This window comes from Crocodylus porosus, unplaced genomic scaffold (genome assembly GCF_001723895.1).
Source record: "Crocodylus porosus isolate Cpor-Errol unplaced genomic scaffold, CroPor_comp1, whole genome shotgun sequence".
Classification (NCBI taxonomy): Eukaryota; Metazoa; Chordata; order Crocodylia; family Crocodylidae; genus Crocodylus; species Crocodylus porosus.
This window is the reverse complement of record NW_017728899.1, coordinates 363,233-389,619: the sequence shown is the minus strand read 5'-3', so window position 1 is coordinate 389,619 and position 26,387 is coordinate 363,233. Positions and strand designations below refer to the sequence as shown.

General features: G+C 42.0%; 1 protein-coding gene across 2 annotated transcripts in view; it reads left to right on the top strand.

Moving 5' to 3' along the window:
- FAM179B (family with sequence similarity 179 member B) overlaps positions 1-26,387 on the top strand; it is a 57,843-nt gene that overhangs the window by 10,360 nt on the left and 21,096 nt on the right. Inside the window, exons 2-10 of one of the 2 annotated variants that reach the window (XM_019556604.1) lie at positions 7,286-7,442; positions 9,026-9,160; positions 11,143-11,439; positions 13,049-13,314; positions 16,284-16,513; positions 19,430-19,530; positions 20,383-20,550; positions 22,304-22,402; positions 23,641-23,816. In XM_019556604.1, the coding sequence (XP_019412149.1) occupies positions 7,286-7,442; positions 9,026-9,160; positions 11,143-11,439; positions 13,049-13,314; positions 16,284-16,513; positions 19,430-19,530; positions 20,383-20,550; positions 22,304-22,402; positions 23,641-23,816 (1,629 nt within the window). The remainder of the gene's footprint in view (positions 1-7,285; positions 7,443-9,025; positions 9,161-11,142; positions 11,440-13,048; positions 13,315-16,283; positions 16,514-19,429; positions 19,531-20,382; positions 20,551-22,303; positions 22,403-23,640; positions 23,817-26,387) is intronic. The other variant, XM_019556605.1, reaches the window with a different exon arrangement.

Here is a 26,387-nt window from a genome sequence, read left to right as displayed (position 1 = left end):
TGGAGCCTGCCTGCGTAAGTTGTTCCTATGTTGTGCAGCCCCTGAGCTGCAGGGGGGCCAGGTGCTTCTCATCGTGGCAGTGATGGAGCCCCAGCTTGTGGGCAGCACCCACCAGATCCAATGGTGCATGGGGCACTGGAAGCCTGGGTGTGCTCGGGGAAGCTTGGGCTTGATGGGCTTCCAGTGCCCCATGCACTGTCCCTACCATCTGGGACCACCTGCAATTAAATAGTTAAGAAGGGCGATTAAACCACTAAAAGGGGCAATTTCCTCACATGTACAAGGCCCTTAGTTATGTGTACAAGGGCCCTCTTATTTTATGACTATAAACAGGTCACAAGGTCAGACTTTTGACAAAATATGTATTTATATTCCTAAGCCTGGACACATGGACAGCCTTATGTAGCCTTTTCGAAGGTGAGAAGTTTTGATTCTGTTAAAGTATTCGGTCAAAGGATAACTTTAAATACAGGATTTTTAGAGACACTTTTGCAATAAAAATTTAATAGCAAATGTTTTGCGGGTTTCAGCTGGTTCCTTAATAAAGCCTTCAGAGGCCTTTGTCTTGGGTTTCCCTTTCTTGATGGTCCCTTTAACCGCTTTTGTAAATATAATTTCATAGCAAGTAATCTCTCAAACTTATAAAACGTATCTTATGCCATATTCATAAGCAACATGCAGTTCCCAGGTTGCCACATTCCCTGAAGGGGATGCTCAGAAGAAATTGAAACATTACAGGACCTTATTCTTCCTTAATGCAAAAATCACTTTTTATGTCCGTTGCAGTTTCAAATTAGGACCCTTATATAATGCATCAGAAGTCCAGCGTGGCGTCTATAGCATTATTGATTTGTATGGTAATTGCTAGCGTTTCCTAGCTAGTGCTGGCCATGTTAATTATGTTCCTCCTCACTTCCAGTAGCACAGTTGCAGTTAAACAAGTTGTGAATACATCTGCCTTGAGGATGGACAGCAACAGCTGCTGAACATGGCACAGCAACACTTCACAGTAGTTCAGAAAAGACAGTAGTCATATATGATTTTCCTATAGGGTTATTACTCAGGCATATACTTGCAGCATTTCTCCCTCTTCCATTGCTTATCAAATTGGAAATACAGTGGTGGACTAGGTGTCTTGGTCTTTTGAGGATGGTTTTGACTGTAGATTTTCTGTGTCTAGCATCCTCTGTGAAATATTTGTCATAAATTTCATAGACACTAGGACTGGAAGGGACCTCGGAAGATCATCAAGTAGCGTCTTACTAACCTTGGGAAACATCCAGGTGCCAAAACTATAACCCTGGTTTGCAGTTTCCATTCATTCCTTACTCTCTCCATGAAAATGAGGACTGAACTCTGAGTCAGGGCTGAGGTGCATCATGTGGTAGGTAAGGACAGATTGTCCACACAGGTATCAGCCCTGCAGGAGAAGAGGTCTTCACTCTCTGGGACTGTCAGCTCTGGCTTCTGCTCATATTCCTGCTGTCTTTTTGCATGGGATACAGAAGCCAGGGTTTCCTCCCGCAGCAAGCACTAGTGGAAACTGCATAATGGGAGCTGAAGCCTTGAGAGTTCGGTTCTCTAGATCGTGTTATCTAGCAAATGCAGCAGTGAACTCAGATGTGCGCTTGGTAACATAAGCACTTCCTTACTCCTACATCTATCTTTAAATCATGCTTATAATCTGTAAGAAATCCATCTAGACACACAGCACTGAACTACCCTGGTATTCCTACAGTTACTGGCCCCACCTCTGGATTTTGCTGTGTTAGCTCGTGCTGTGCTGTACATGTTGTGCCTCCCATGTGGACAGACAGAAATGTTCAAGCTGCAGTGTCCAGCGGTGCTCTTAAGCAAACTGACATACATGGTAGAACAGGCAGGGCTAGAAAGGAATGCATGCCCTAGTAGTCTGAGAATAGGAGTGGGAACCAGGACTTCAGGGTTTGAATCCCATTTCTTATTCTGATTTTTGACAACCTTTCATTAAACCCTCTGCCTCAGCAGCTTCATTTCATAGATGAGGATTCTGTGTTTTCTTGCATGCCACAAGCTACCAAATAAGGCATGCAGCTTGTTTTGGAAGGCAGAAGGTAGACAAATAGACTTTTCCCAAGTCATGATGGACTGAGATACAGAGCAAGTCCTCCTGGGAATGCGAAGCATCCAGGAAGTGTGGCATCCCGGGAGACAGTCTGGGTGAGGCAGCAGGAACTTATAGGGTGGCAGGACAGCAACAAGGCTCAGGCCTGTACTTCTTCATGGTAAATAGTTCCTTGTATAGCTTCCTGTAAATGATAAAGTGTTGTTTCCCCACCACATGCCTCATTACGATACTACAGGCTCAGTGGCAGCTTCAGGCACAAGCTACAGTGCTCAGTCAATAGCTACTTCAAAGTCTTTAGTGCAGGGATGAGCAGTTATTTTGGGCGGGGGGCCGCTTACTGAGTTTGTGGCAAGCCATCGAGGGCCACATGATAGGCAGCCAGGGGCAGATAAATATTAATTTTCTAATTTTCCGCAGGCTGGATAGAATGGGCTGGCAGGCCACATCTGGCCCCCAGACCGCATTTTGCCCACCCCTGCCTTAGTGGCTGTGAGGATTAACACCAGATTTCACCCCTTCTGCTTGCTGGGCCAGAGAGCAGAGCATCTCCATGCTTCTGTTTCAACAGTGTGGTAATGCATGAAATGCAAAACAAAATGAAATCTGTATTTTGTTTCTAGTTAATTAAAAATATATATTAAAGGAATATCAAAGCCATTCAAATTCAGTCGAAGAGAGTTAGTGTTTTTGCATGTGCACATGTGAGCATGCCTTAGCAGCACAAAAGGAAATAGCTCTCCTTATGAACCAATTGAAAGATGTTCCCTCCCCCCATCATTAAACAGAAATTGGTAGCTTACTTCCTATTGATGTTTCCCAGATGCGGATAAGCAGGAATTTTTCATTTCGGAGAAAGTGAGGTTTATTAGAGATTAGACTTTTTTTAAAATATTGAACTTAGACTTCAAAACTCAAACTTCTGTTCTGTTTCAGAGAAGTATCTCTGTTTTGCAAATCTTGAACCAAGAATGTGGCCCTAAAATGTTTTATTACCTTACCTAAGTTTTGGCAGCATTTTGGAACTGCAGAAATTAAGCTGGGTGTGACTGCTTGTTGAAGAGCTAAGACATTTTATAAAGCATTAAATATTTAATAAATCTTCTATCATTGAGAGGTACAGAACCACTCAGGTGCAGTCATCCTTTGTGTGGAGTGGTTCTGCCCCTAAATTTGCCTTCTGCTATTTCTGAAGCACCTGGGGTTGCACAGTAGAATTGGCAGATATAAGCCAAGGCAAAACATGGCCTTTGCATGCCCTAGCTAAGATGGGTTAGCTTTCAATGTTCCCTATCATTTAATAAATTACTACAATATACAGTCTGTATGAAACATTTAGTAAACTTTAGAACTGGACATTGTCTCAAAGTTTTACACCGCAGCTTTTGTTGTTCACTTGTAGAAAGGCTAAACAATTTATGTAGATCATACAAGGCATACAGTAGATCATTTTCTCCATGTCAGTGTTTTAGGTAGTGAGAATAGAGGTATTTGGTTGCAGTCTCAGATTAGTTTGAGCTCATTTATTTGATCAAACTGATATGCCTATTTAGATTTCAGTAGATAATGTGTCTGGTTTATAGCAGCTTGTCTAGGCTGCATGTTGTGGCAAAATCTTGTTATTGGACTAGAGTTACATATATTTAGTGTGATTTTTTGCAAATATTTGAATTGCAATTTGTTTCAAAATTCAACTCAAGTGTGAACTGAGATTTGCAGTAAAGTTCAAATAAAGATTTTTCTAAAGGGAATATGTCATTTGAGAAAAGTATATTGGCTTATATTAGCCCTAGATAATGAAATCCTCCACAAAGCTTGGATAGTAGGTAAAAGCAAATTTTCATATGCTATCTGCTCTGCAATATAGCACATTCCTGACAAGGTGCTGTCACTTCAAGGGCTGAATTAATAGTTTCAGTGTTTGTCTAAATGGAGACTTTGACTCTGCTGAGATTTCTGTAAGGAGGGAAATGTGGACTAGAATAATAATAAAAATGGTGAAAGGGACCTCAGGAGGTCTAGTCCTTCAGATAGGATCATCCCTGACCAAAGCATCCCAGGCAAAGGTTTGTCTAACCTGTACCCAAAAATGTCAGTGATGGAGATTCCTTAAGTTTAGGTAGTCTATTCTATTACCTCATCTACTCTCATAGTTAGAAACTTCCTTCTCATGTCTAATGGAAAGCTTCTTTGCTGTAATTAAAAACTACCACTATTTGCCCTGTACCGTGTGGACATAGCTGCTGCCCTCTTTACCATCCCCCCTTTTAAGTTTGAAGACTGTTCTCACTTAGTCTTCTCTTAAACTAAAAAAATCCCAGTCTCATATGTTAACCTTTCCTCATAAGTCATGTTTTCTTGACCTCCAATCATTTTTGTTGCTCTCCTCTGGACTTTTTGCAGTTTGTCCACATCTTTCTTGAAACATAGTGCTGCATTTGTAGGGAAATGATTAGGAAAGCTAAGGCAGCAACTGAGTTTGTTAACCAAAGGGGTCAAGGACAATAAGAAGTCCTTCTTTAAGTCTGTAGGGAGCAGAAAGAAAACAAATAAAAGCGTGGGACCCCTGCTTAACACCTTGGGACAGCTGGTAACGGATACTCAGGATAAAACTGAACTCCTGAATGCCCACTTTGCTTTGGTATTTCACTGGCCAGGGGGAAAGTCAAGCAAGATAAGGATCACAGGGGGCATGGTGGGAATGATAGCCATCCCACTGTGGATGCTGGGTTGGTGCAAAACCAACTAGAAAAGCTAGACATAAGTCAGCTAGACCAGATGGACTTCACCCGAGAGTGCTGAAGGAGCTGGCTGAGGTCATTGTGGACCCCCTGGCAAAACTCTTTCAGAAATTGTGGTGCACAGGAGAGGTCCCTGAGGATTGGAAGAGGGCCAACATTGTGCCCATCTTCAAGAAGGGGAAGAGGGAGGACCTGGGCAACTATAGGCCAGTCAGCCTAACCTCCATCCCAGGGAAAATCCTGGAAAAACTCATTCAAGAACCCATGTGCGATGTGCTCACAGAGAGTGAACTTCTGAATGACAGCCAGCATAGCTTCGTCACGGGTAGGTCTTGTTTTACCAATCTTATCTCCTTCTACAAACAGGTCTCTTGCCAGCTGGACACGGGAGAGAAGGTCTACGTTATACACCTAGACTTCCAAAAGGCTTTTGATTTAGTTTCCCACAATATCCTTGTGGAAAAATTGGAAGATTGCAGGCTTAACTGCTCAACAGTCGAGTGGGTGGGAAACTGTCTGCATGGTAGGACCCAGAGAGTTCTCATGAATGGGTCTGTGTCGTCTTGGTGGGAAGTGGCCTCAGGGGTCTGTGCTTGGACTGGTGCTTTTCAACATCTTTATCAATGATTTGGATGTGGGGGTGACAAGCTCACTGGCCAAGTTTGCGGAGGACACTGGGTTATGGGAGAGCATGGTCATGCCAGAAGATAGGGTGCAGATACAGGTGGACGGTACAGGCTGGAGACCTGGGTGGACTGGAACCAGATGAAGTTCAACACTCGGAAGTGTAAGGTGCTCCATCTGGGGGCAAATAATTCCCAACATACCTAAAGGCTCGGTGGAGACGATTTGACTTGCACCATGACTGAAAGGGACCTGGGGTAGTGATCGACCCTCACGTGAATATGAGCCAGCAGTGTGATGCTGTGGCCAGCAGGGCAAACAACATGCAGGCCTACATTAACCTATGCATCTCACGCCAAACTAAAGAAGTGATACTCCTGCTGTACTCCGCACTGGTGAGACCGCAGCTGGGGTACTGCGTCCAGTTCTGGGTGCCGCACTTCAACAAGGATGTGGAAAAACTTGAGGGTCCAGAGAAGAGCCACCATTATGATCAGGGACTTGCAAGACAAGCCATACAAGGAGAGAGTGAGAGACTTGGGCCTATTCAGTCTACAGAAGAGAAGGCTGAGAGGGGACTTGGTAGCAGCTTACTGCTGCATCAGGGGAGTCTTCAGAAGGAGACTAGAAAGTCACCTTGCTGGGGTCACTCGACCCCAGTTGTCTTTTCCTGCCTAGTGAGGGGGGACTGGACCCGATGGTCTACAGGGTCCTTTCCAGCACCTAACAATCCATCTATGAATGTAAACGGGGCACGGTGCTCCAGGTGAGGTTTTACCAGTGCTGAGAACACTAGAAAGATTACTTCCTGTGACTTGCAACCATATTCCTTTTCATTACATCCCCCTATGCTATTAACTTTCTGGCAACAGTTTTACAGTGTTGTAGGCAGCAGAATTTCTGGTATGTGGGCTGGGTATTAATCAGAAAACTTGTCTTGAATGCTTCTGTAGTTTGTACTGAAGCCAGAATTTCTGGTTGTACCATGGAGATGCCTCCTCCCGTCCCTGGCACACAATTACATCCCTATAGCACAGTTCACACTTAGCCCTAGGCTGCTCCTGTACCAGCAGGATGCTCCCTGAGCCTCCTGTAAGTGCCTGTATGACCCCCGTTTACCCCCAGAATGGTGTGTGGGAGTTGAAGCATGGAGGGGGTTGCCTTTTCATTTGATGTGGTCAGTACTTGAATTCATATGATCCCAAGTGCATTTCTGTGGATGCTGGGAGTTGTGAACTTGCTCTCTGTCACTCCTTTGTGCCATCACACATTCTCTCTCCTTTGTATCTTTTGAGCATGGTGAGGAGGGGGGGAAAGATTCTTCTTGGTTGGTCCTAGCCCCTACATAGGCTGCATGTGGACTCTGGCTTTTATTGCTTTTCTGACACCACATTTTGTTCTAGTGATCCTGTGTACACCTTGTGACATGCCTGGCAGTGGTGTAGATATTATAGACCATTACTGGTTGAGGAGGGGGTTCTTAGTGCAGGTAGTTACACTGTTTCATAGTTTCATAGTTGGTAGGGTCAGAAAGGACCTGAGCAGATCACCAAGTCCGACCCGCTGCCATGGGCAGGAATGAATGCTGGGATCAGTGACCCCAGCTAGGTGATTATCTAGTCTCCTTTTGAAGACCGCCAGGGTAGGAGCACCACTTCCCTTAGAAGTTGGTTCCAGATCCTAGCTGCCCTGAGAGTGAAGTAGCGCCTCCTGATGTCTTGTTCTGTGGATCCTCAGTTTATAAAGAAAAATAAGTTGAACTTATTAATCATATGTTTACATGGTTTATTTTTTTTCATTTTCTTTTTTCTTACAGTTCTCCCCGTCCAATGATTTCCTTCATTCTCCAAAATTAAGGCCTTCTCAAGGGATGCCAGTCAGTGATGATTTATTTTTTAGCAGAAAAAGAGCTTCAAGGAATTTATTTCAGAATAGTTTTGATTTTAACTCTGAGCATTCTTCCGTTTGCACTGGTAAGTACCATCATAGGGAATTACATTTTCAGGAAACGGGAGACCTCTATTAGTGGTGAAGTGGGAATAAGACAATTGAAAAATCTGTTTATTTAGAACATTTCAAGGATTTTAGACCAGTTTCCCCCCCCCACACACACTTTTTACTAGATAGGCTCCAAATTTGCGTATTAAACACAGGTCCTTATCGGCTGAAGTCAGATGGCATAGCTCTGTTGAAGTTACTGGACCCATGGTTTGGATCTTTTTTGTTTTAATCTACATGCAAAGTTGTACTGGTTTCAGTAAATCTGTTTAACATCACAGTTTGTTAAACTAATTGGAGTTTTTGTGTAGAATAAGCCCTTGGTTGCACAGTAAGCAGTTTAATTTGGTTATTTAGGGCATGATTAATAGTAAATGTCAGTTTTTAATCAACTGGATTAAACGAGATGATTTAGGGTCACCCTGAAATTGAGTTTCCTTTTGATTTTCCGGGTATAAAAAAAACTTATGCAAGAATTTCCATGCAGATCAACAAGGAAATAGTTAGACCAGAATTCTTGCACAATGGTGTAAAATACAGTTCAAACAGCAGTAAATTAAAGAACAATAGAAAAGTTTGAGCCGACTTGTGGGAACACAGAGAGAATGGTGATTATTACCATAGAAATATTTTAGCAAAGTGTCTCTTGAATAGTAACCTTTATAAATGAAACACTGCACTATAAATAGGGTACGATGGAAATGACTCTCTTTATGCATTGCAGCCTTTTAAATAAGTGTTTTATGCCAGCAGTTCAACAGCTTAGTTTTGCAGATTTTTAAATGCTACCTTTTCTGTCTGTTTTTTTTTTTTTTTAAATTGGTTGTGGGTGGGTGTAGGAGTGGAAAGCAGTGGCCCGGCTGTTTGTGGTGGGAAGTTGGCTGCAAAGGGAACTTTGAGGGGTGAGATTTTCTTTTCAAAATAACGCTAAGACTTTTTAAGATCAGCTATCCAGCAGGTTGTGTGTCCAATGTAACACCCAGCCTGTGATAGCAAGGCAGACTTGGTGGTTTGTATTTTAATAGTGAAAAGGCATGTGGGGGTCTGGGCAAGACCAGACTTGATTTGTTCTCCTTCCCTGGCAGTGAGCTGTTTATATTTAACTTTGTCTGGGGAGTACTGACACATGTGGAATGCAAAGCTTACTAACCATTATGCTGTGAATGACATCATTGTAAGGAAGTTGACTACTTCTCTGTGTTTTTGTGGGGTTTTTCTCCCTTTTATTTTCCCATATCCGAAGAAGGGATTGTCTGTTAGTTTTTTTGACCTGCTGCAACTCTCAGTGTTGGTAGTGTGCCCTGATAGAACTACAGGCAGCTCTGCACAAAGTGCCAGCTATTATTCTAATGTGTATGCACAAAAAAGCATTATTAGGTTGCTTAGAAACCCTGGGGTGCAGCACTGGAAACGTCCAAACTTTTCACTTAGTTTTCATTAGCTAAATATTATTTTCTTTAAAGTGCATTGACTCTTTGTTCAGTATTAATATGTAATTTGATAACACCCAGAAAGCTTTTATCAAATATTTCTTTTGGTTGCCTTTTCCTTTTGAAAGGTGTTATTGCCTCTCAGGAGCCACATATATCAGGGAAAAGTGGACAACTTGGATACTCACAGATTCATGGGAAGAGTGGTAGTGTGGATTCTGATTTACAGTTTCTAGGATTAAATAATCATCGGCAAGATAAAGGTACATGGACTACAGCCAGACTCTAAATCTGTGCATATCACTTTGAAAATATTCTGTTTTCCTGTACTGGGCCTCTTTAGTAGGTAGATTGTTCTGTGCCATGAACCATGTTCTTTACTTAGAGCCACAAATTGCCAACACTTTACACAAGGTATTCTGTTGTAGAAATGGTCTGAGGTAGTCAGCTTATGGAATGTATACAGCTCGTTAATATATTGTTCCAATATTGGTGCACTAATAGTAATTTTTGGCTTCTGTGTGGTGCTCTTCATTCGTAGATGTTAAATCACTAATCCACCTTTCTTTCCTTCTTTGCACTGAGCTATATCAACATGTTATATACATATAAGACTGTACTGTAATACAGATCCCAGTAAGGCCAAGTTGGCTGTGAGGAGTAGATTGTCTAGGTGGAAGTTAGTGGAAAGCTTTTTTTAATGTATATCCTTATGTTTAACTTGTTCTCCTGCGGTAGGAACTTGAAGTCATTCCTGTCTGACAGTGGACTGGTGATCCCCCTACAGTTTTTAGTAAACAGATATCTAAGCCATATTTGTGTACCATCACAGTAGGCATTAATGGCAATGTACCGGTGAAGTTTAGGACGAATAGATGTCTTTTAATGCCTAAGGACAGGTAAGGGCTGAAACACATCAGCCATGCAGAGCATAGCAGTTTGCCAGCTGTTCCTGTTCTGTGAACATGGCAGGGCTTGAACAATTTAGCAGAGACATAGGTAGTGAAGGGGTGAGCTGATAGCCAGTGGGTGAAATAAAAGATGACAGTGGGGTGCAGGGCTCCTAGGCAGTGCCTGGTGGACTAGCTCAACTCTCCATCTCACTGCAGCTCTTAGAAGGATGCCGGGCACTATCCAGTCCTGCTAGAGGCTTTGTTTTCTTACCTCCATTTGGCTAGTTGCTATCTCATGGGCATGGTAATGTATACTCCTGCTGAAAAAATTTTCTATCCTGCCTCCATACCATGGCGTCTTAAGCTGCATTCTGGCCCTACTTTAGTTTCCAGGACACTACCAGACACTTCTCTGCCCTTCTTGTTGCCTCCTTCTCTGAAAACAGCTCTGGCACTAACCTCTGCAACTACTTATGGCTTTATTCAGCAGCACCAGAATACAAGTAGCCTGATTTTTGTTGGCTTCATTTCACATTGAAAATGGCTGTATTTGTCAGTTTTAGGCAGCCTTGGAAAGTACGATCGCCAGGTAGAGACCTTGGAGATCTTGAAACTCTGTCTGACTCATCCAGGGTCTTTCTGCACTACAGACACAACTGAGGCAAGGGGCAAGTTTGTAGATGCTTTGATTCAGTTGCAACGTAAGTGGTAGACTCAAAGATGTAGCTTAAGCAGGTGCCAGTTTTGACCACAACTTTTACACTTGCATGGTAAAAGAAGAGACTGGAAACAATTTCTCACTCTGTTTACTTTTCCTGTCTTCCATTTTGCAAATACCAGTTTGCAAAACAAAGCACTTTTCCTTCTGGTGTTTCCAAAGGAGCTGTAGTACATAGTATTTTCCTTTTTTGATTTGAATGTATGTGTGTAAAATGTCTGCTACTGCAGATCCAGCTTATGGTGCAACAGGTCACAAAACTACATTGTATGTACTTGCCTAATTCCTAGATGCCTTTTACTTGCAACCAGCTTGATAGATGTGTTATTTTGCTGCAAGCTATTCCTATAATAGTGTATCCAGTTGTGCTGTCTTCATAATGGCACTCTGTCGAATCTAGTGTTTTGATTGCTTCTGATTTGTATGTCAAATGAGGTGATTATCTTGGATTTGAATATGGTTATCACATTTGCAAAGAAATGCTTGATTCCTCTTTGAAAAATAGTTTTTGCAGAGTTTTTAAAAATCTAATTGTAAGATAAATTAGATAAAAGGAGAAGTGAAATAAAAATGCTGTTGGCTTTGATAGAACTGAATAAGTGCAAATAACAGCCTTTTATGTTTTTTTTATCAGTTTGTGCCAGCCTAAATTTTACCAACAAGACCCAGCGAGCTTTTTGCGGTCCTGCAGAGCGTACTTTGTCCTTTTCAGGTTCTAATGCAAAGCAAGGGACCTTCATTCTTCCATCGTATCCACTCTCATCTCCTAGAAACAGTCCAAAGCACACATCCCCTCCTAGTGATTCTCCAAAGAAGCCTCAAGAGCATGGTGTTAACTTCTCAAACTCCTGGCCTCTCAAGGGTTTTGAAGGCCTACCTAAGCCCGGTCCACAAAAGAAGCTTCTCAATCAAAAGGCAGGAGACAAAGCAGGTAAAAATGGTGCTCAGAACAAAAGTTTTGTGTTCATGTTTTCAACAAGTGGCCTCCATGAACTACAGAGAAAACTTGCATTTGTGTAGAAAAGTAGTCTCTTGCTAACCTTGGGAAATATGTCCTGGTACCAAAACTATAGCCCTGGGTGGCAATTTTCATGGAGAGAGCAAGGACTGAATGGAGATGAGGACTGAACTCTTTCTCGCCCCAGTCAGGGTTTAGGCATATTATGCTGTGTGTAAGGATAGATTGTCCATGCAATACCAGCCCTGCAGGAGATGTCTTCACCCCCTGGGGCTGTTGGCTCTGGCTTCTGCTCGCTTTCCTGCTCTCTTCTGTGTGGAATACAGGACCCAGAGTTTCCTCATGGGGCACTAGTGGAAGCTGTGTAATGGGAGAGCTACGTAGGTGAATTAGAAAAATACCCAGTTTGTCTGTACAGCTATGAGAATTACACACACACTTCTGTGGATACATTGATAGAGGTGGCTTTTTTGCAAATTTGGCTCATTTTGCTTGTATATAGATTTAAAAATACATTTGTATTTAGATTATTTTTTCTGCATCTTTTTTCTTCATCTGTATTCAAGGTAAGTGTACTTCTGCCTGGGAGCCCTGCATCCTGCAAACTACAAAAGAGCTGTCACAGTTGAAATAGTCTATTATTCAGTCAAAAGGAGGCAGTGTTTTAAAGGGGAAGAAAATCTAAGTGTTAGTATTGAATGAATAAAAATGCAAGAAAACAATATTAATTTTGCTTAGTATTTTTCACCTTTATGCTTTATTTGAAACAGTTGTATTAAATAGCTAGTGCTCAGAATTTCATATCTAGTTAAAACTTGTAATGCTATTTAAAACTTGTTTAGGGCTACATACATCCCTAATAATGTGAATTAGTGCTAATTTCATCCCAGTTGAATAGCAGTCCTTGTTTTCTCTTAGTGTAAAACTTATCTATACCAGAAAGTTGCATTGATTTAATTTCAAATATTTTAAAACTCATTTAGTTAATCTGGTCATCTACATAGATATTTTATACGTGTAACATATAAATACAAGATGTTGTTTCAAACTAAAATTGCCTGTGGTAACTCTTATGGAAAAATGAAAATTGTTGGAAGCTTAACATAGAATTTTCCTAATACTGTTAATCTTTTAAAGCAAGTTTTGCATAATTGGTGAAAAATATTTTTACACAAGGTAAAGAAGTATAGAATTTGGAAGGGAAAAAGAAGCCTCATATTATCTATAACACAAAATATAAACTAATATAACCATTATATTAATATTATTTCCCTCTACTTATAGAGTAAAAACACAATAATTCTCAAGAACACAGTGTGAATTTTATAAATTATCAAGTGAAAAATGGAAATAAAAAATCCCAAAGATCACGCACTGTATTTTAGTTTTATCCTTCGTGGCTTAATGTTTTTGATACTTTAGGGTATGCTGTTGTATGTTTGCAAGTTTTATAAAAAGAATGAAATCTTTTGAAATGGCTTTGTCAAATGTGTATTGTAAATAAGATGAGTGTTTTATTTTTTGGGGTGGTGTCTCCCCACTGTCTTTCTGAAGTTGTGATGTGTGTCTATATCTTACTTAGGGGAAACTTTGCAGGAAAAACCTTCTCCAATACAGCTGAAGCCAGCCCTAGTAAGATCATCAGCTTCACGGAGAGGCCTGAATGGGACTAAGCCTGTGCCCCCAATACCTAGGGGGACAAGTCCATTGCCTGATAAAGCTGAGTTAAACACCACAGAACAGAAAAACGAAGAGACTGAGAGTATTTGGATGAGTGGAAATGACGAGAAACCTGCAGTTGATCTCTCAGAATTAAGTGTCAGTGATAAGGAATTGGACCAGGAAGAGGTTGGAATTCAGTGTGTTTTTCATATTCTAAATGGATGCTGGAACCTGTTTTATTTAACAAAAATATAGCAGGGAGAGAATGTGTGAGTGTATCTTTGTGGCTGTCATAACACAGAAGACTACATTAAAATAATGTTGTGCATCTGATAGAAACTCACTAAAGCAATAAAAGTCAGCATTGAATTTCATTCCATGTGTCCTTAACACATCAGTGTTATGCTCAGTTAATCAAAGGGTTTCAAATCAGCTTGTTGATTTTTTTTCTGTTTTTATAGTACCAGTGGATGAATTGAAGACATTTTCAGTCTCAACTCTGACTTCCTTTGCTTTTATCTATCTTGAAACATCAGCGCTGCTTTGAGTGTAATACTTGCCTCAATTTTTTTTTCAAAGGGCTAAAGTCAGCTGCTTGATTCTGTTTGACTTCTAGTTCAAACTCTGTTTACCCTTAAAATTTGTTGAAAATAATTGCAAGATGGAAGAATTTTTAGACTTATGTCTTTTATTGGACTAGCTATATAGTTAGGATAAAGTTAGACAAGCAAGACATTCTTCGTTAGGCCTCCCTTACATTTGAAAGCTTGTCTGACTTTATCCCAACAGCATAGTCAGTCCAATAAAAGATACTACCTTAAGAAACCCTTGCATCTTGCATAATTTCTGGGGCATCATGGCTACAACGTCACTCTTACCCTTTCTTGAAAATTATTATCATTGTTACAGCCAGTACACCCTTGCTATCCTGACGTGCTCAGATCTCTACAGAGTAATTAAAAATCTGAGATAAGTCATTAACTGGAGGAATTATGGTGTCATCCATGGACCCATTATCATGTTAAACCCCAGTTTAATACAACACTCGTGAAATAAGTTATTAGGCCTAACTGGCTATCCCTAGTATGACTCTTTTGCTTTTAATGGATCTCCTGCAGGGATTGGTGTGGCCCAGGCTGTATGTAGAATAGCCATTGCTCTAAGCATGCCAATTAACAGAATGCCTCTATAGGAATAGTTTAACTCTAACACCTCTAACATTTCCCTTGTTCCACACCCTCATGACCGTGGTGTGGGATACCTGATGCTTTTATAGGACATTCATGTTAGAACTTCCCCCTAGTGTCTCCATCAGTACCATGAGAAAGCAGATAAGTTGCAAGCCCTTCAGGAGGCAGGTGAGCTGCTTGAGAGGTGCAGTGATGTTCCACAGCAAGTCTGTGCTTATGGAAGTGATCTGTCTTGCTGGTCTCTGCCTCTGAGACCCACGTATAGGCAAGGATTTCATCGCTAAATCACCGTTTCAGGCACAGTCAACCTTTTGAAACGCTTGTTAGCTGTGCATACATGCAGAGAGCTAAGAAAAACTTGCACAAGCACTTAGGATGTTTCATGGCAACTGCTTGGAAACAGCATTGTAGTCCTCACTGATACAGATTCAGACCATTGCAGAGGTAGTGTATGTTGGAAGCACCAGCATTACAGATGCAATGATTTTTCCAGTCCTCCCAGCACTGTTCTATGGTGTGCTTGCCTGCTGCTCTGCTAGCTCATTGGTTATCATATTTCAACCCCACCCCCAAATTCCATGAATATCTGAGAGCAGTCATGGTAGTACTCGAGCAGTTTCTGCTCCAGTAAGAACTATTTCTTCCTTCCTTTCCCCTGTCCCAGAGTAAATGGATGGGGTACATACTACTTAACAAAGCTGTCAGTGGTTATCTCCTCCCACTGAAATCTAGCTCTCCCTAGGGGATCAGAACTTTGCATTTAATGGAAAATTGTAATACATTTTTAATAAAAGTAATAAAGCTCCAATTTACATGAATAAACGATCATTTTTATCCAGCGGGCTTTATCTTCTGAAAACCATAGGTGCATGTATATGAACAAAGATATCATTAAACTAGAAGATAAAAGTTAAAGTACCACAGCACTTAGTATAGAGATGCTGGACCTTGTATAGCAGTGAGAAATTGGCCCATTTGCATTTCTTACCTTCAAGATCTAAAGAGAGAATAGGAAGGGGTAACTAATGTGGTGAGGTACCCCCGCAAATAAATCTTAGCTCTCTACTTGTCTTCCTGTAATATCCATCCAACTGTCCCCATCTAAAAGGTGGGGCTTTTGTTTGGAGGGAGGGAATTCTAATCCAGCTGGGTTTGGATGGGCTGCACTGGTGTTTGGTTGGAGGAAGCCTAGTGGAATTGGTGGCATTCTGATCCAGAAGTGAGTTGGAGGGCTGATTATGGGGAAAAGGGGGAGGTAATGATTGAGGAGCCAAGCAGAAGTATATTTTGGTGGCATGTGGAAAAGATTTCTTTGAGTTGGTCAAAGACAGTTGTGGGAGACTGGTGTTTGAGAGAAGATGTAAGAAATGGGGGGAAAAAACAGAAAGGAATGCTGTTTCTCCCACACTTTGTGGCTAATTTATCCAAGGTTACCTTGCTGTCCCCCATCCCCAAACCCTTCCTTATGATACCACCTTTCAGGGATTAAGTTTTTCACTCTGCAGTGAGGGGAGGAAAGCAGATGCAGTGCAGTGGGGCTCCAGCACATCTGGTTTGGGCAACAGCTGCCACTGGTAGACGGGACTTTTGAGGTTCACCATTATATTTCTCCAAAACATGAGTAGTTAAAGTCAGAGGTCTTTTCTACAACTTGCACATTACTACCATACGGCCATTTAGCTAGTCAACACTTACATTTATCATGTACTTGGTAAAAAGAATCAAGAATTGGTAGATGTATTTTTGTGCCTTGCAAAATATGATGTTTATGAAATATCTGAACTCTTTTGCTCTCAAACTGTGTTTCTCTGTATAAAAATAATCTTTGATATGAAGATGCTGAGGGGTCTTCACCATTGGAGACATCTAAGCAGCACTTTAGTCATACTGTGAAGAAACTAAGAATGGTAGAAACATGCTTGCATTTAACAGCTTGATTCTTACCTGGTTTTCAATTCTGTTTAGATGCAGAGCTCTCTTCGGACTCTACGCAATAGCGCGGCTAAGAAGAGGGCAAAGCTAAGTGGCAGCACTTCAGATCTTGAAAGCCCTGATTCTGCCCTTAAACTTGATATGTCTGTTGACTCGCCTTCCCGCTCTTCCTCTCCAAATGTGAGCTACAGTGAAAGTGGTGTTTACAGCCAGGAATCCCTGACCTCACCTGTGTGCATAACCCCTCAGGGAAAGAGGATAATGTGAGTGCAATTTATAAATTAATTTATATGTTTATTTATACATGTAAAATCTGTGCCAGTTGTTTTAAAGTCTAGATGTTATTTGTGAGTCACTTTGCCACTTAATATGCTGTACTATGCAGGTATGGTGCAATTATATTGTTCCAATTTGTTCCTGCTTTTCCTTTTAGCTAGTACCAGGCGCTAGCTATAGTAACTTTGTGTAGCGATGAGAGCCCTGCTGTTGCTAATAAATATTTTATAATGAATCCAACCCTGTCAGAGAGGTTAAGTGAACCATAGCCTAAACAAATGAGTAAAATAGAGGCTGACTAAGAACAAGTCTGGGGCTTTCTTATTAGAGACTGGAAGGCTAATCAGGAAGGAGTTATTGCTTAAACTGGTTTTGGGGGTGGAGAGGAGACAAAGCAATTTAACTATTTCTCATTGTCCCTAACCATGAATGATCAATGAATGCAGCATTTTCATTACAGTATTAATAACTGAGAATTGTTCTAAATTGAGAGAAACTTCATTTTTACAGCTCATATGAAGAAACAGGGTGCTGATGAGATTTATGTTGAGAATGTACAATGGTTTCATGGCTAGCCACAGGCAGTATGCATTCTTTCAGATTTTGTAAAATGAAATGGTAAAAATGTCATGGAGTTTTGTATGTACAGTGTCAGCCTGCCTTTCTTTGGATACACAGTAAAGCTGCCTGCAGTTTGGACCTTTAAGAATTTAAATGCAAATAAATAGACACATAGACACACACCCTCGGGCACGTCACGTTTTTCCTTCTGGAATGCTGACCAGGAGCATTTTGAACACGGTGGGTGTTGTAGAACGTGTCACGTCTGTTACTCACTCACTAGCACTGCACCTTATTATACTACAGCAATTACAGATCAGGCAGGCCTCTGTCACTTAGGAGGAAATGACGTAACTAAAGCAAGAAGACTGAACCTATAAGAGACTTCATTTTTACAGCTTATATGAAGAAACAGGGTGCTGATGAGATTTTTGAAACCAGCTGGGGAAACTTGGGTGGTGCATTGTATGTGAGGAAACAGGCTTCCCTTGAGTCCGGAAATTTGGCAGGAGGGGCCAGAGCAGTGGCAACATTAATTGCTGTAGCTCTGGGAGCCACAGCAATTAAAGCTGCCATTGCTCCCTCCCTTCCCCCCGTTGTAGCCAAATTTCTGGACCCATGGGGGAACTCTGCTCCCTACCCTCAGGGTGGTGTGCAGGGTTGACCCATGGCTAGACCCAGTGTACGAGGTCTGACTTGGCATACAGCTCTGAAGCCAACTGTCTCTGGAGCCATGTGCTGGGTTGGACCCAGCGTGCTGCGTCTGGGACTATGTGCTTGCTCCAGGACTGTATGCTAGATCACATGCAGCTCTGGCCCCAGTGCTGGTGCAGCTGGATTGGGTCTCGCTGTGCAGCTCCAGCCCTAGTGGAGGCCAGACTGGCAGACTGGATTGCACCACATGGTGTGACTCTGGCCCCAGTGCTGGTTGGATTGGGCCCTGTCACACGAGGTTCAGGTTGATGTGCTTCCAAGGCTCCAGGCCTGGCACATGGCCCCTCAGCCCTGGAGACCCTAGACCCAAGGTACTTACCCTTACTCTAAGGCAAGATCTTTTTTCCTTGTTGGGGACTACCCAAAATTGAGGGTGTATTATTTTTGGGGGCATGTTATACATGAGAAAATATGATACTTTGAGCTTCCCTATGTATTTTAAAGAGTGTAGTTCAGATCCTAACTTTCAAGCATTGGAGGCTGGGATTGTCTCGTTATCAGTCATGTAAAAGTGCCAACTCACCCCCCTATACTTCACCGTACTCACAGAGGAATCAGTTCAGACTCTGGGAGAGGATGCTTCAGACTTGTATTACTATTCAGTTGTTGGCACTAGTCCTTATATTCAGTCAGGCTCATGACTATGTAAAGTGAGCTTGGTGTGTTCAGTGTGTTTCACAGTGCACAACCTGAACGTTTCCATCAAGTATGACAGTAATACTGGACCATCACATGTGGCAGCTTTGCTGGCGGTCTTGATGGTATAGAGTTACATTAACATGGCAAGTGAGCTCTTGTCTGGACCCTAAAGGTAGGTCCTGCAGTGAATATATATCGGCAGGGAGTAATGCAGAATCTTACAGAGCCATGGTCTGAGATTAAACTCAGTGTTTAACACTGCAGGGCTCAGTTGCAGCACCTTTAATGAGGCCTACAATCAGGAAAACAGACATTTTAGAAAAGAAGGGATAATAGATATGTACAAGTAGTTTTCTGAGGTGGACATCTGTGCAATTGCAACTGGACTGAAACCACAAACTAACTTTTCCAAGGTTGCTGGCGGACAAATACCAGTGTCTTTTGATAGCAGTGTTGCAGTGATAGTGGTCCAGAGAACATATAAGGAGAAACATTTTCTGGTAATATCTTTTATTGGACCAACCTTATTGTTGGGCGAGAACCTGAGAAAGGACAATTTATGGCTCAAAACTTGTCTAACATCTTTCCCAAATATAGTTGGCTCAATTAAAGATACTTTATCCCCAAACAAATCTTGCTTCTCACACTGGCTTTTGGTCACTGCCATCCCTTGCCTGCCTGAGAACAGTGGGTCAGCAAACTCCCAGAATATTTTTATTAATTTTAATTTGGTCCTAAAACTAGTGCTCTTTTGATTTAATGAAGAGGGGGGCCTTTGTAATGGAGGCGAGATGGTGAGCCTGTTTTCTACCACATGAATTTTTGTTCCTGTCTGTAGTGTGGACCTGTAGGTGATCAGCTGGAAGTGTATATTTTTGTGGGGAGAAAAAACAAAATGTATTAGTTTGACCTTGGTGAAAAAATGTTCTTAGGTGAGGCCACAGCTTCTGCAGAAGCATATTTATGGCAGTGATTTTCTCTTGTGGCAGGTCAGACATCTTTCCTCTACTTGGCAGCAAATCGCGACCAGCGAGGCTATCTTCAGCAAGAAATAGATGCAGTAACGTAACAGAACAAAGCCCCAGTGCAGGTATTTTATTGCATATGTAAAGATGTAGCCTATTCAGTCGAGGTGACAGAGTTGGACTCTCTCCAATATTTTCATTAAAAGCTCCATTCAGTAGGATCATTTGTCTGCTTTTATTTGGTCTAACAAATGTTGTCCTAGAAAAGCCCCCCACCTTTTGTATGAAAATATATTTGAGATATTGAGATTATACTGTAGCTTTTGGCAGTTATGGCTCCATTTCTTTCTGTACTCACCTAGAATATACTAAGGTTTGCTCTGAAGGTGAGGGTTTACAGTTCTCTGTAATAACATTTTGCTAGAAACCAACTAGACAGGAGTAGATAGGAAAGATGAGTCAAAAGAGCTCCCTCCATGAACGTCTTGGTAGGAAGCTTAGCCTGTATGGTGCTGATTGTTCTTAATAACGCCTTTAATATGAAACTGTTTTTAAGTTGATAAGGACTGCAATACAATGCAGTAGAAAATATCTCGGTATGTTTTAATGACTGCTTCATTATTTCTGGTTAGTTGAACCAAGGCTTATTATTAATGATTCATTGCTCATTGCCTAAGATTTATTTTAAAGGCTTTCGATCAGAAGCAGCTTCTCAGGTTTCGGGCTGAGTGTTCAGTCATAGCTTCTAAATTAACATGCAGGTAAAAAATATCTTTGTGAATACAAATTTAGTAAACACTAGGCAGTTCTGTTAGTATGTGCATATCCCTGTGCATACAAACATGGCTGTTATATATATGTATTCCAAAGTTAGCTTTACCTTGTCTAAAATGCAACTTTTTAAGGTTTTTTTTTATTACAGGGATGCACCATTTATTAGTTCTCATTGAACATGTGGTATGGATTCTGTTGTGCAGGGATAACATCTCAGGATAAAGGAAATTCTAATGTGAGCATAATTGGCCAGCGTTTGAACTATGGAAATGGATCTGGTGAAAATGAAGATGATAAGCAGAGAGAAGTGTCACCCAGTGTTTTCAAAGGTCAGAACAAAGACCACCAAAGACATTGTAAACCTACAAAAGGTTAGTGAGTTTCCAACATTGCTCTCAACTGTGTGTCCTGTTTATCATAAAAAGAGCATTTTAGCTGTTTTAAAACATTTTATAAAAATAGTTCATGGCATTCAACTTGGTCCTATTTTAATTTGTTTTGTTTATTTTTTGGCAAAAACCTATTCATAGCTTTTTATGTCTCTGTTTTTAAATTAATCCATTGTTTGCTAATAATATTTAGTTTGGTAGCTTTTTATGTTTACATCCTAGTGAAGTCTTGAAAAGTTGTGTTGGTTTAGCACAAAGCAGTCATTAGAAATGTGCCAAAACTCCTGTTTCTTGCATCATAAACAATTCTTTTTAAAGGTTTTCAGCTTCGTCCTATTTCTCTGACAGTGGAAGTTGTAAGCACGGTGCAGTGATAATGTTCTCTTTAATTATATAAGGTAAAATGAAAGTCAGTCTGAAATAACGCAGTCTTTCACCTTGTTCATTGCTTATGCAAAACTAGTTGATTGGCAGTAGTTTAAGTAAACACCACATGGCAATATTTTTTTTACAAATATGGAATAAATCAGTCTTAACCCAAATCCTGATTGATGGGTGTGAAGTGCAAGGAAGGTTTTTGAGAGTTTGTCCAATGAAAGTATTCTTTTCTGCTCTCTTTTACCATAAAAGTTTGAGGATTTCATAGAAACATAGAAAACATAAGGCTGGAAGGGATCTGGAGGCATCATTTAGTCCAATCTCCTGCTCAGGGCAGGAAATGAGATGCAGCCTTGGTGCAAGGGCCCTCCCCTCCCCTCCCCTCCAGGGAAATGTTCTAACCACTGGGCTACAGGTGCACTGTTTGGTTTGTCTACATGGGAACTCTGGTCATCACAAAAATGATGATGTGGCGATACTATAGGAGACTGAAACCTGAGCAGTTGGTTAGAGGGGAGAAAGTATTTTAGTCAGACTGTCCAAAAATGGTTTTACTCTGTTTAATCCACAGTGTCTGTTGAATACAAAGCCCTGGGTCATGGGCTGACTGTATCAGTTGTTACAGCACTTGGGACAGTGGGTCTGAGGCTATAGTAATATAAATTGTAATAGCATTTTGCTAAAGACTTTGTACCCTCTGCTTGTGTGACTAAGTTATGAGAGCCCACAATAACCGGAGTCCTAAGAAGTTATGCAGAAGAACTTGGAAAGCTGGGGCTGGGTATAACTGAATTTCAAAGGGATGGAATAAGAAAACGCAAATGATGTGTCTTTTGGAGTCCTTATGCAAAAGCTTATGAATGCTTTTGAATCTCCAACTTGGGTAGCGCTAACTTGTTCCCAAGCCTGTGTGCTGATCTGCCACTATCACAGATTAACATAGCTCTATTTGCAGCCAGGAAATCTGAATGAACATATAAAATGTACATAGTTTGGCTGGTGAAAAATTGAAGTACTGGTGCATTAAATGCTGCTGTAAGCAGCAAATTAATGGTTTTCAACAAGTGCTGAATTAACACAATTGGGCTGAATTATTGAAAGTTAGGTGCCTGTAAAATGTTTCCATTAAGAAAATGAATATTTAATGTTTTTGACAGGTTATACTTAGCATACTTCATAGATTGCCTGCTTTCTGAGGATTTAATCATTCATCATGCCTTGCCATACTTCAGTAACCTGAAAGTGCCATTGTGTTTAAAAGTGATTAATCAATTCTAACAGGATCCTAAAAAAATGGAATAGTACTAATGAGTAAACTACCTGATTTAACTTAAGCTTTTTTATGTTAAATTTTTAGTATTTACAGGATCCACATCTAGTTTGCAGCAAGTTAACAACCTAGACCTCATTTCATCGAGTGGCTTATCTGAAGATTCAGTAGTAGTTGTTGGAAAAGGTATTTCACATATTACCCTCTTTCTTACATGATATATTTAACATAGAAATAAAATACATATTTTTGGAGGGTTGGAAGTAGAATTGTTCATTTAAATAACTGTAATATAAAGTTTAAACAAGCCCCAGGTTTTAAATAAAAAAAATATAAAAACCCATTCATGTTGAAACAAGCCTTATCTTCAGTCTCCAACCTTTACTGGTCTGTAACTTGTCGTAGGCTAGATCTTTCTTTGCTTTTCCTGTCAACCTGAAGAAACTACTGTCTGTAGAAACCAAAATTTCCTGTGGCTGTGAGCGATGTGAGAGGGTCTTGTGGCAACATACTGGTTATAAGCATTGCATACACTTTAATCTCCATGATGAGAAATGATGTCTACATTATACTGCAATACTGGCATTAAACTGTGAATAAAAAGGTGAAAAAAATCACAAGGGCCAGATTCTGCCCTTGGGCAGTTATATACAAGATATGTGGATGGTCCCAGTATGTTTACTGGAGCTGTGGGGCTAGGTGCAGACATTCAGAAAGCCCAAGGCGGAATTGATTTAAGTCATAGGTTTTTCTGTAAACAGCGTCATTTAGATCAGTAGTGAACAGAGCACACATTTACTCTTCGAAGGTGGGGGGATCATATACTGGGTTCCACCATTTTTAAACCTGACTGTGTGCACCAAACTTTTGTTCTGTTATGGGTGTAGACTGGTTTCTGCTCACTTATACTGGTAAAAGTGTAACATCTGTACCTGGCTTGTTAGTTTATCTCTAGATAGTATGTGGTAGTAACATTTAGTAGCAACATGTTTATATTCTGGAGTTTTGGGCCCTGGACAGACATAACACCCATAGTACTACAAGTGCCCTTGTAGCACTACACAGTCTCCCAGGAGCTGCAGCAGGCTCACTGACTGGCTCTCCTCCCCCAGTGGGTCAAGGGGAGCAGAACTGCAAGACCAAGACATGATTCTTGGCTGCAGAGAACGCTGCTTCATGTTTTTGCAGGGATTTCATATCACTTCAGCCAGGGGGCTTGGTAGGGGTGTGTTACATCTTTATGATTTTAAAATGCTTGGAAGTGCTGTTGAATTTGCAGTGCTGAAATGTTACATCTGTCTAGGGCCTTATTTTGCTTTAGTTTATTACTGAGCAAGTTCTGCTCTGTGAAAATGGCATTGTGAGTGAGTATACGATATGACATGGCAATACATATGATACAATATAATATGACACCATTTCAGGTGTCTTTGGAAGCCCCCTCTCTGCGCCACTAACGTACAGCCAGTCCCTGATATTGTGCGTGGAGAACAATGATGTCCACTCTCTCAAGCAAGGCATTGAGCCACCCTCAGGCATCTATGGCAGAGCCGTCCAGCAGAGCAGCACGCCTTATCTTGATATTGAAAATGAAAAAGATGTAAGTGTCAAGCAAATTTGATTTTTTTTTTAAGTGTCATTAATGAATGCACTTTATTGTCTCCAAATCCCGATAAATAAGTGTTTAATTATAGCTTGGTGGCTGGTGACGGAATATAGAACATTTTTGAGATTGGTAGTTCATTTCCAATGTAGGTCAGAATCTGTGAATAAAGACAAATTGGTGGTGAGCTTCTGAATGAAATGGCAAAATTTTCCTCTGACTTCATACGATTTTTTGCAAATGTTCATGTGACCAGAGTTTTGCTTGTGCTAGTATTCACAGCAAGTTTCATGTAGGCCTGAAACAGAGATTCATTTGTATGCATCCCAAAATGTCCATTAGCATTGACACTGATTTCTCCCTGAACGAGCTGGGTGAGAAGTGGTTTTCCTGTCCATCAAAGTTTTCTGTTATTTCAAACATTATCCTTTTCTGAACCGAGATGAACCTGAGGTTTTTTAAACAGTATGTGAAAAGAGAAGGGGGAAGAGAGACCCCAGAATAGTGAAAAGCCCAGCAGTTAGGTTGTTCCCTTGGGAAGCTGGAGAGGAGGGGCACACGGAAGTGCTCTGGGTTAGAATACAAGGGAGTCGCTGGGAAAGATACTTAACGGTGGGGGTCTACTACAGACCACTCAACCACGGGGAAGAGCTAGACCAGGAATTCTTAAGTCAGCTCACGGAGGTAGTTAGGTCAAAGGACGTGGTCATCGTGGGTGACTTGAACTTTCCAGACATCTGCTGGGAAGAGCATTCAGCCAGGTCTGAATGCTCACGTAGGTTCCTAGGCCAAATACAGGACCTCCATCTAACCCAGGAGGTGCACAGCCCCACCAGGGGAGACGCCTTGTTGGACCTGGTGCTGGCCACGGGTGACGACCTGGTGCGGGGGCTGCGGGTGCTCGACCCCCTGGGCGACAGCGATCATCGCCTGCTGGAATTCACCATCCAGCGCAAGGTGGCAAAGGCATGCAGCAAGGCAGTGGCCCTAGATTTCAGGAGGGCGGACTTCAGTGAGCTAAGGAGAATAGTCGGGGAAGCACTGAGGTCCCGGAGGGGAGGGGAGCCGGGTGTCCAAGGAGAGTGGTCACTTCTCAAGGAGACGATTCTCCAAGCCCAAAGGGAGGTAATCCCAACACGGATCAAAGGGGGCAGGAGGGTGCAAAAGCCCCCATGGCTCACCAAAAGCATCCGGGAACGTCTCCTAGTTAAAAGGGAGGCGTACACCCAATGGAAAGGAGGGGCCATCCCCAGGGAAGACTATATTGTGGTTGTTCGGGCCTGCAGGGGGGGATCAGGAAGGCCAAGGCAGAGATGGGACTGGGACTAGCTTCCCGGTTTAAGGACAACAAAAAGTCCTTTTTTAAATACATAGGAGAAAAAAGAAGGTACCAGGTAACGTGGGGCCCCTGCAAGACACGCTAGGAAATTTGGTCGTCACACCAGATGACAAAGCCAACATATTTAACGACTTCTTTGCCTCCGTTTTCCTGAGCAGGGACCAGATCAGCCCCCCACTAGGCCCCTCTCAGGCCCCAGGGGAGGTGCACCTAGGCCAAGGGTCAGGGAGGATCTGGTTGGGGAACGTCTGGAGGAACTGGACGTATTTAAATCAGCGGGTCCGGACGATCTCCACCCTAGAGTACTAAGGGAATTAGCTGCGGTCATTGTGGGACCCCTGGCACAGCCGTACGAGCACTTGTGGTGCCAGAGGACTGGAAGAGCGCCAACATGGTTCCCATCTTCAAAAAAGGGAGGAAGGAGGACCTGGGGAACTATAGGCCAGTTAGTCTTACCTTGATCCTGGGCAGGCTTTTTGAGAGAGTTATCCTGGCGCATGTCCACAAGGGGCCAGCGGGGGAGATTATGCTTAGGGGCAACCAACACGGGTTCATTAGAGGCAGGTCCTGTCGGACCAACCTGGTGGCTTTCTACGACCAGGTCACCAAATCCTTAGACGCAGGGGTAGCAGTGGACATGGTGCTGGCTCCTACCCTGGGGGTGTTTAAGACAAGGCTTGACAATCACCTTGCCTGGGTCGTTTGACCCCAGTACTCTTTCCTGCCATGGCAGGGGGTCGGACCCTTCCGACCCTACTAACTATGAAACGGTGAGACCCAGGCTCATGCCGCTGTTTCAGTGAGTGTTTAATTATGTATACAGTGGAGGGAAATGGAAGGGGCAGAGAGAGACTCAGCCCAGAAATCTCTTTGGCCTGAAGATTAGGACATTTCATAGAATCATAGAAGTTGGGTCAGAAGAGACCTTATAGCTTTTCAAGTCCAACCCCCGCCTGGGCAGGAGAAAAAACAGCTCAAATGATCCCAGCTAGGTAGGCACCAAGCCTCCTCTTAAAGACCCCCAGGGCAGGAGCCAGCACCACTTCCCTTGGAAGTTGGTTCCAGCTCCTAGCTGCCCTGACTGTGAAGTCGTTCTTGCAGATGTCTAATCTAAACCTCCTCTCCAACAACTGGTGGCCGTTACTCCTTGTTATGCGGGGGGGCGCTAGGGGAAACCAGGTCTCTCCCAAACCCTTCTGGTCCCCCCTAGTGAGTTTATAGACAGTCAC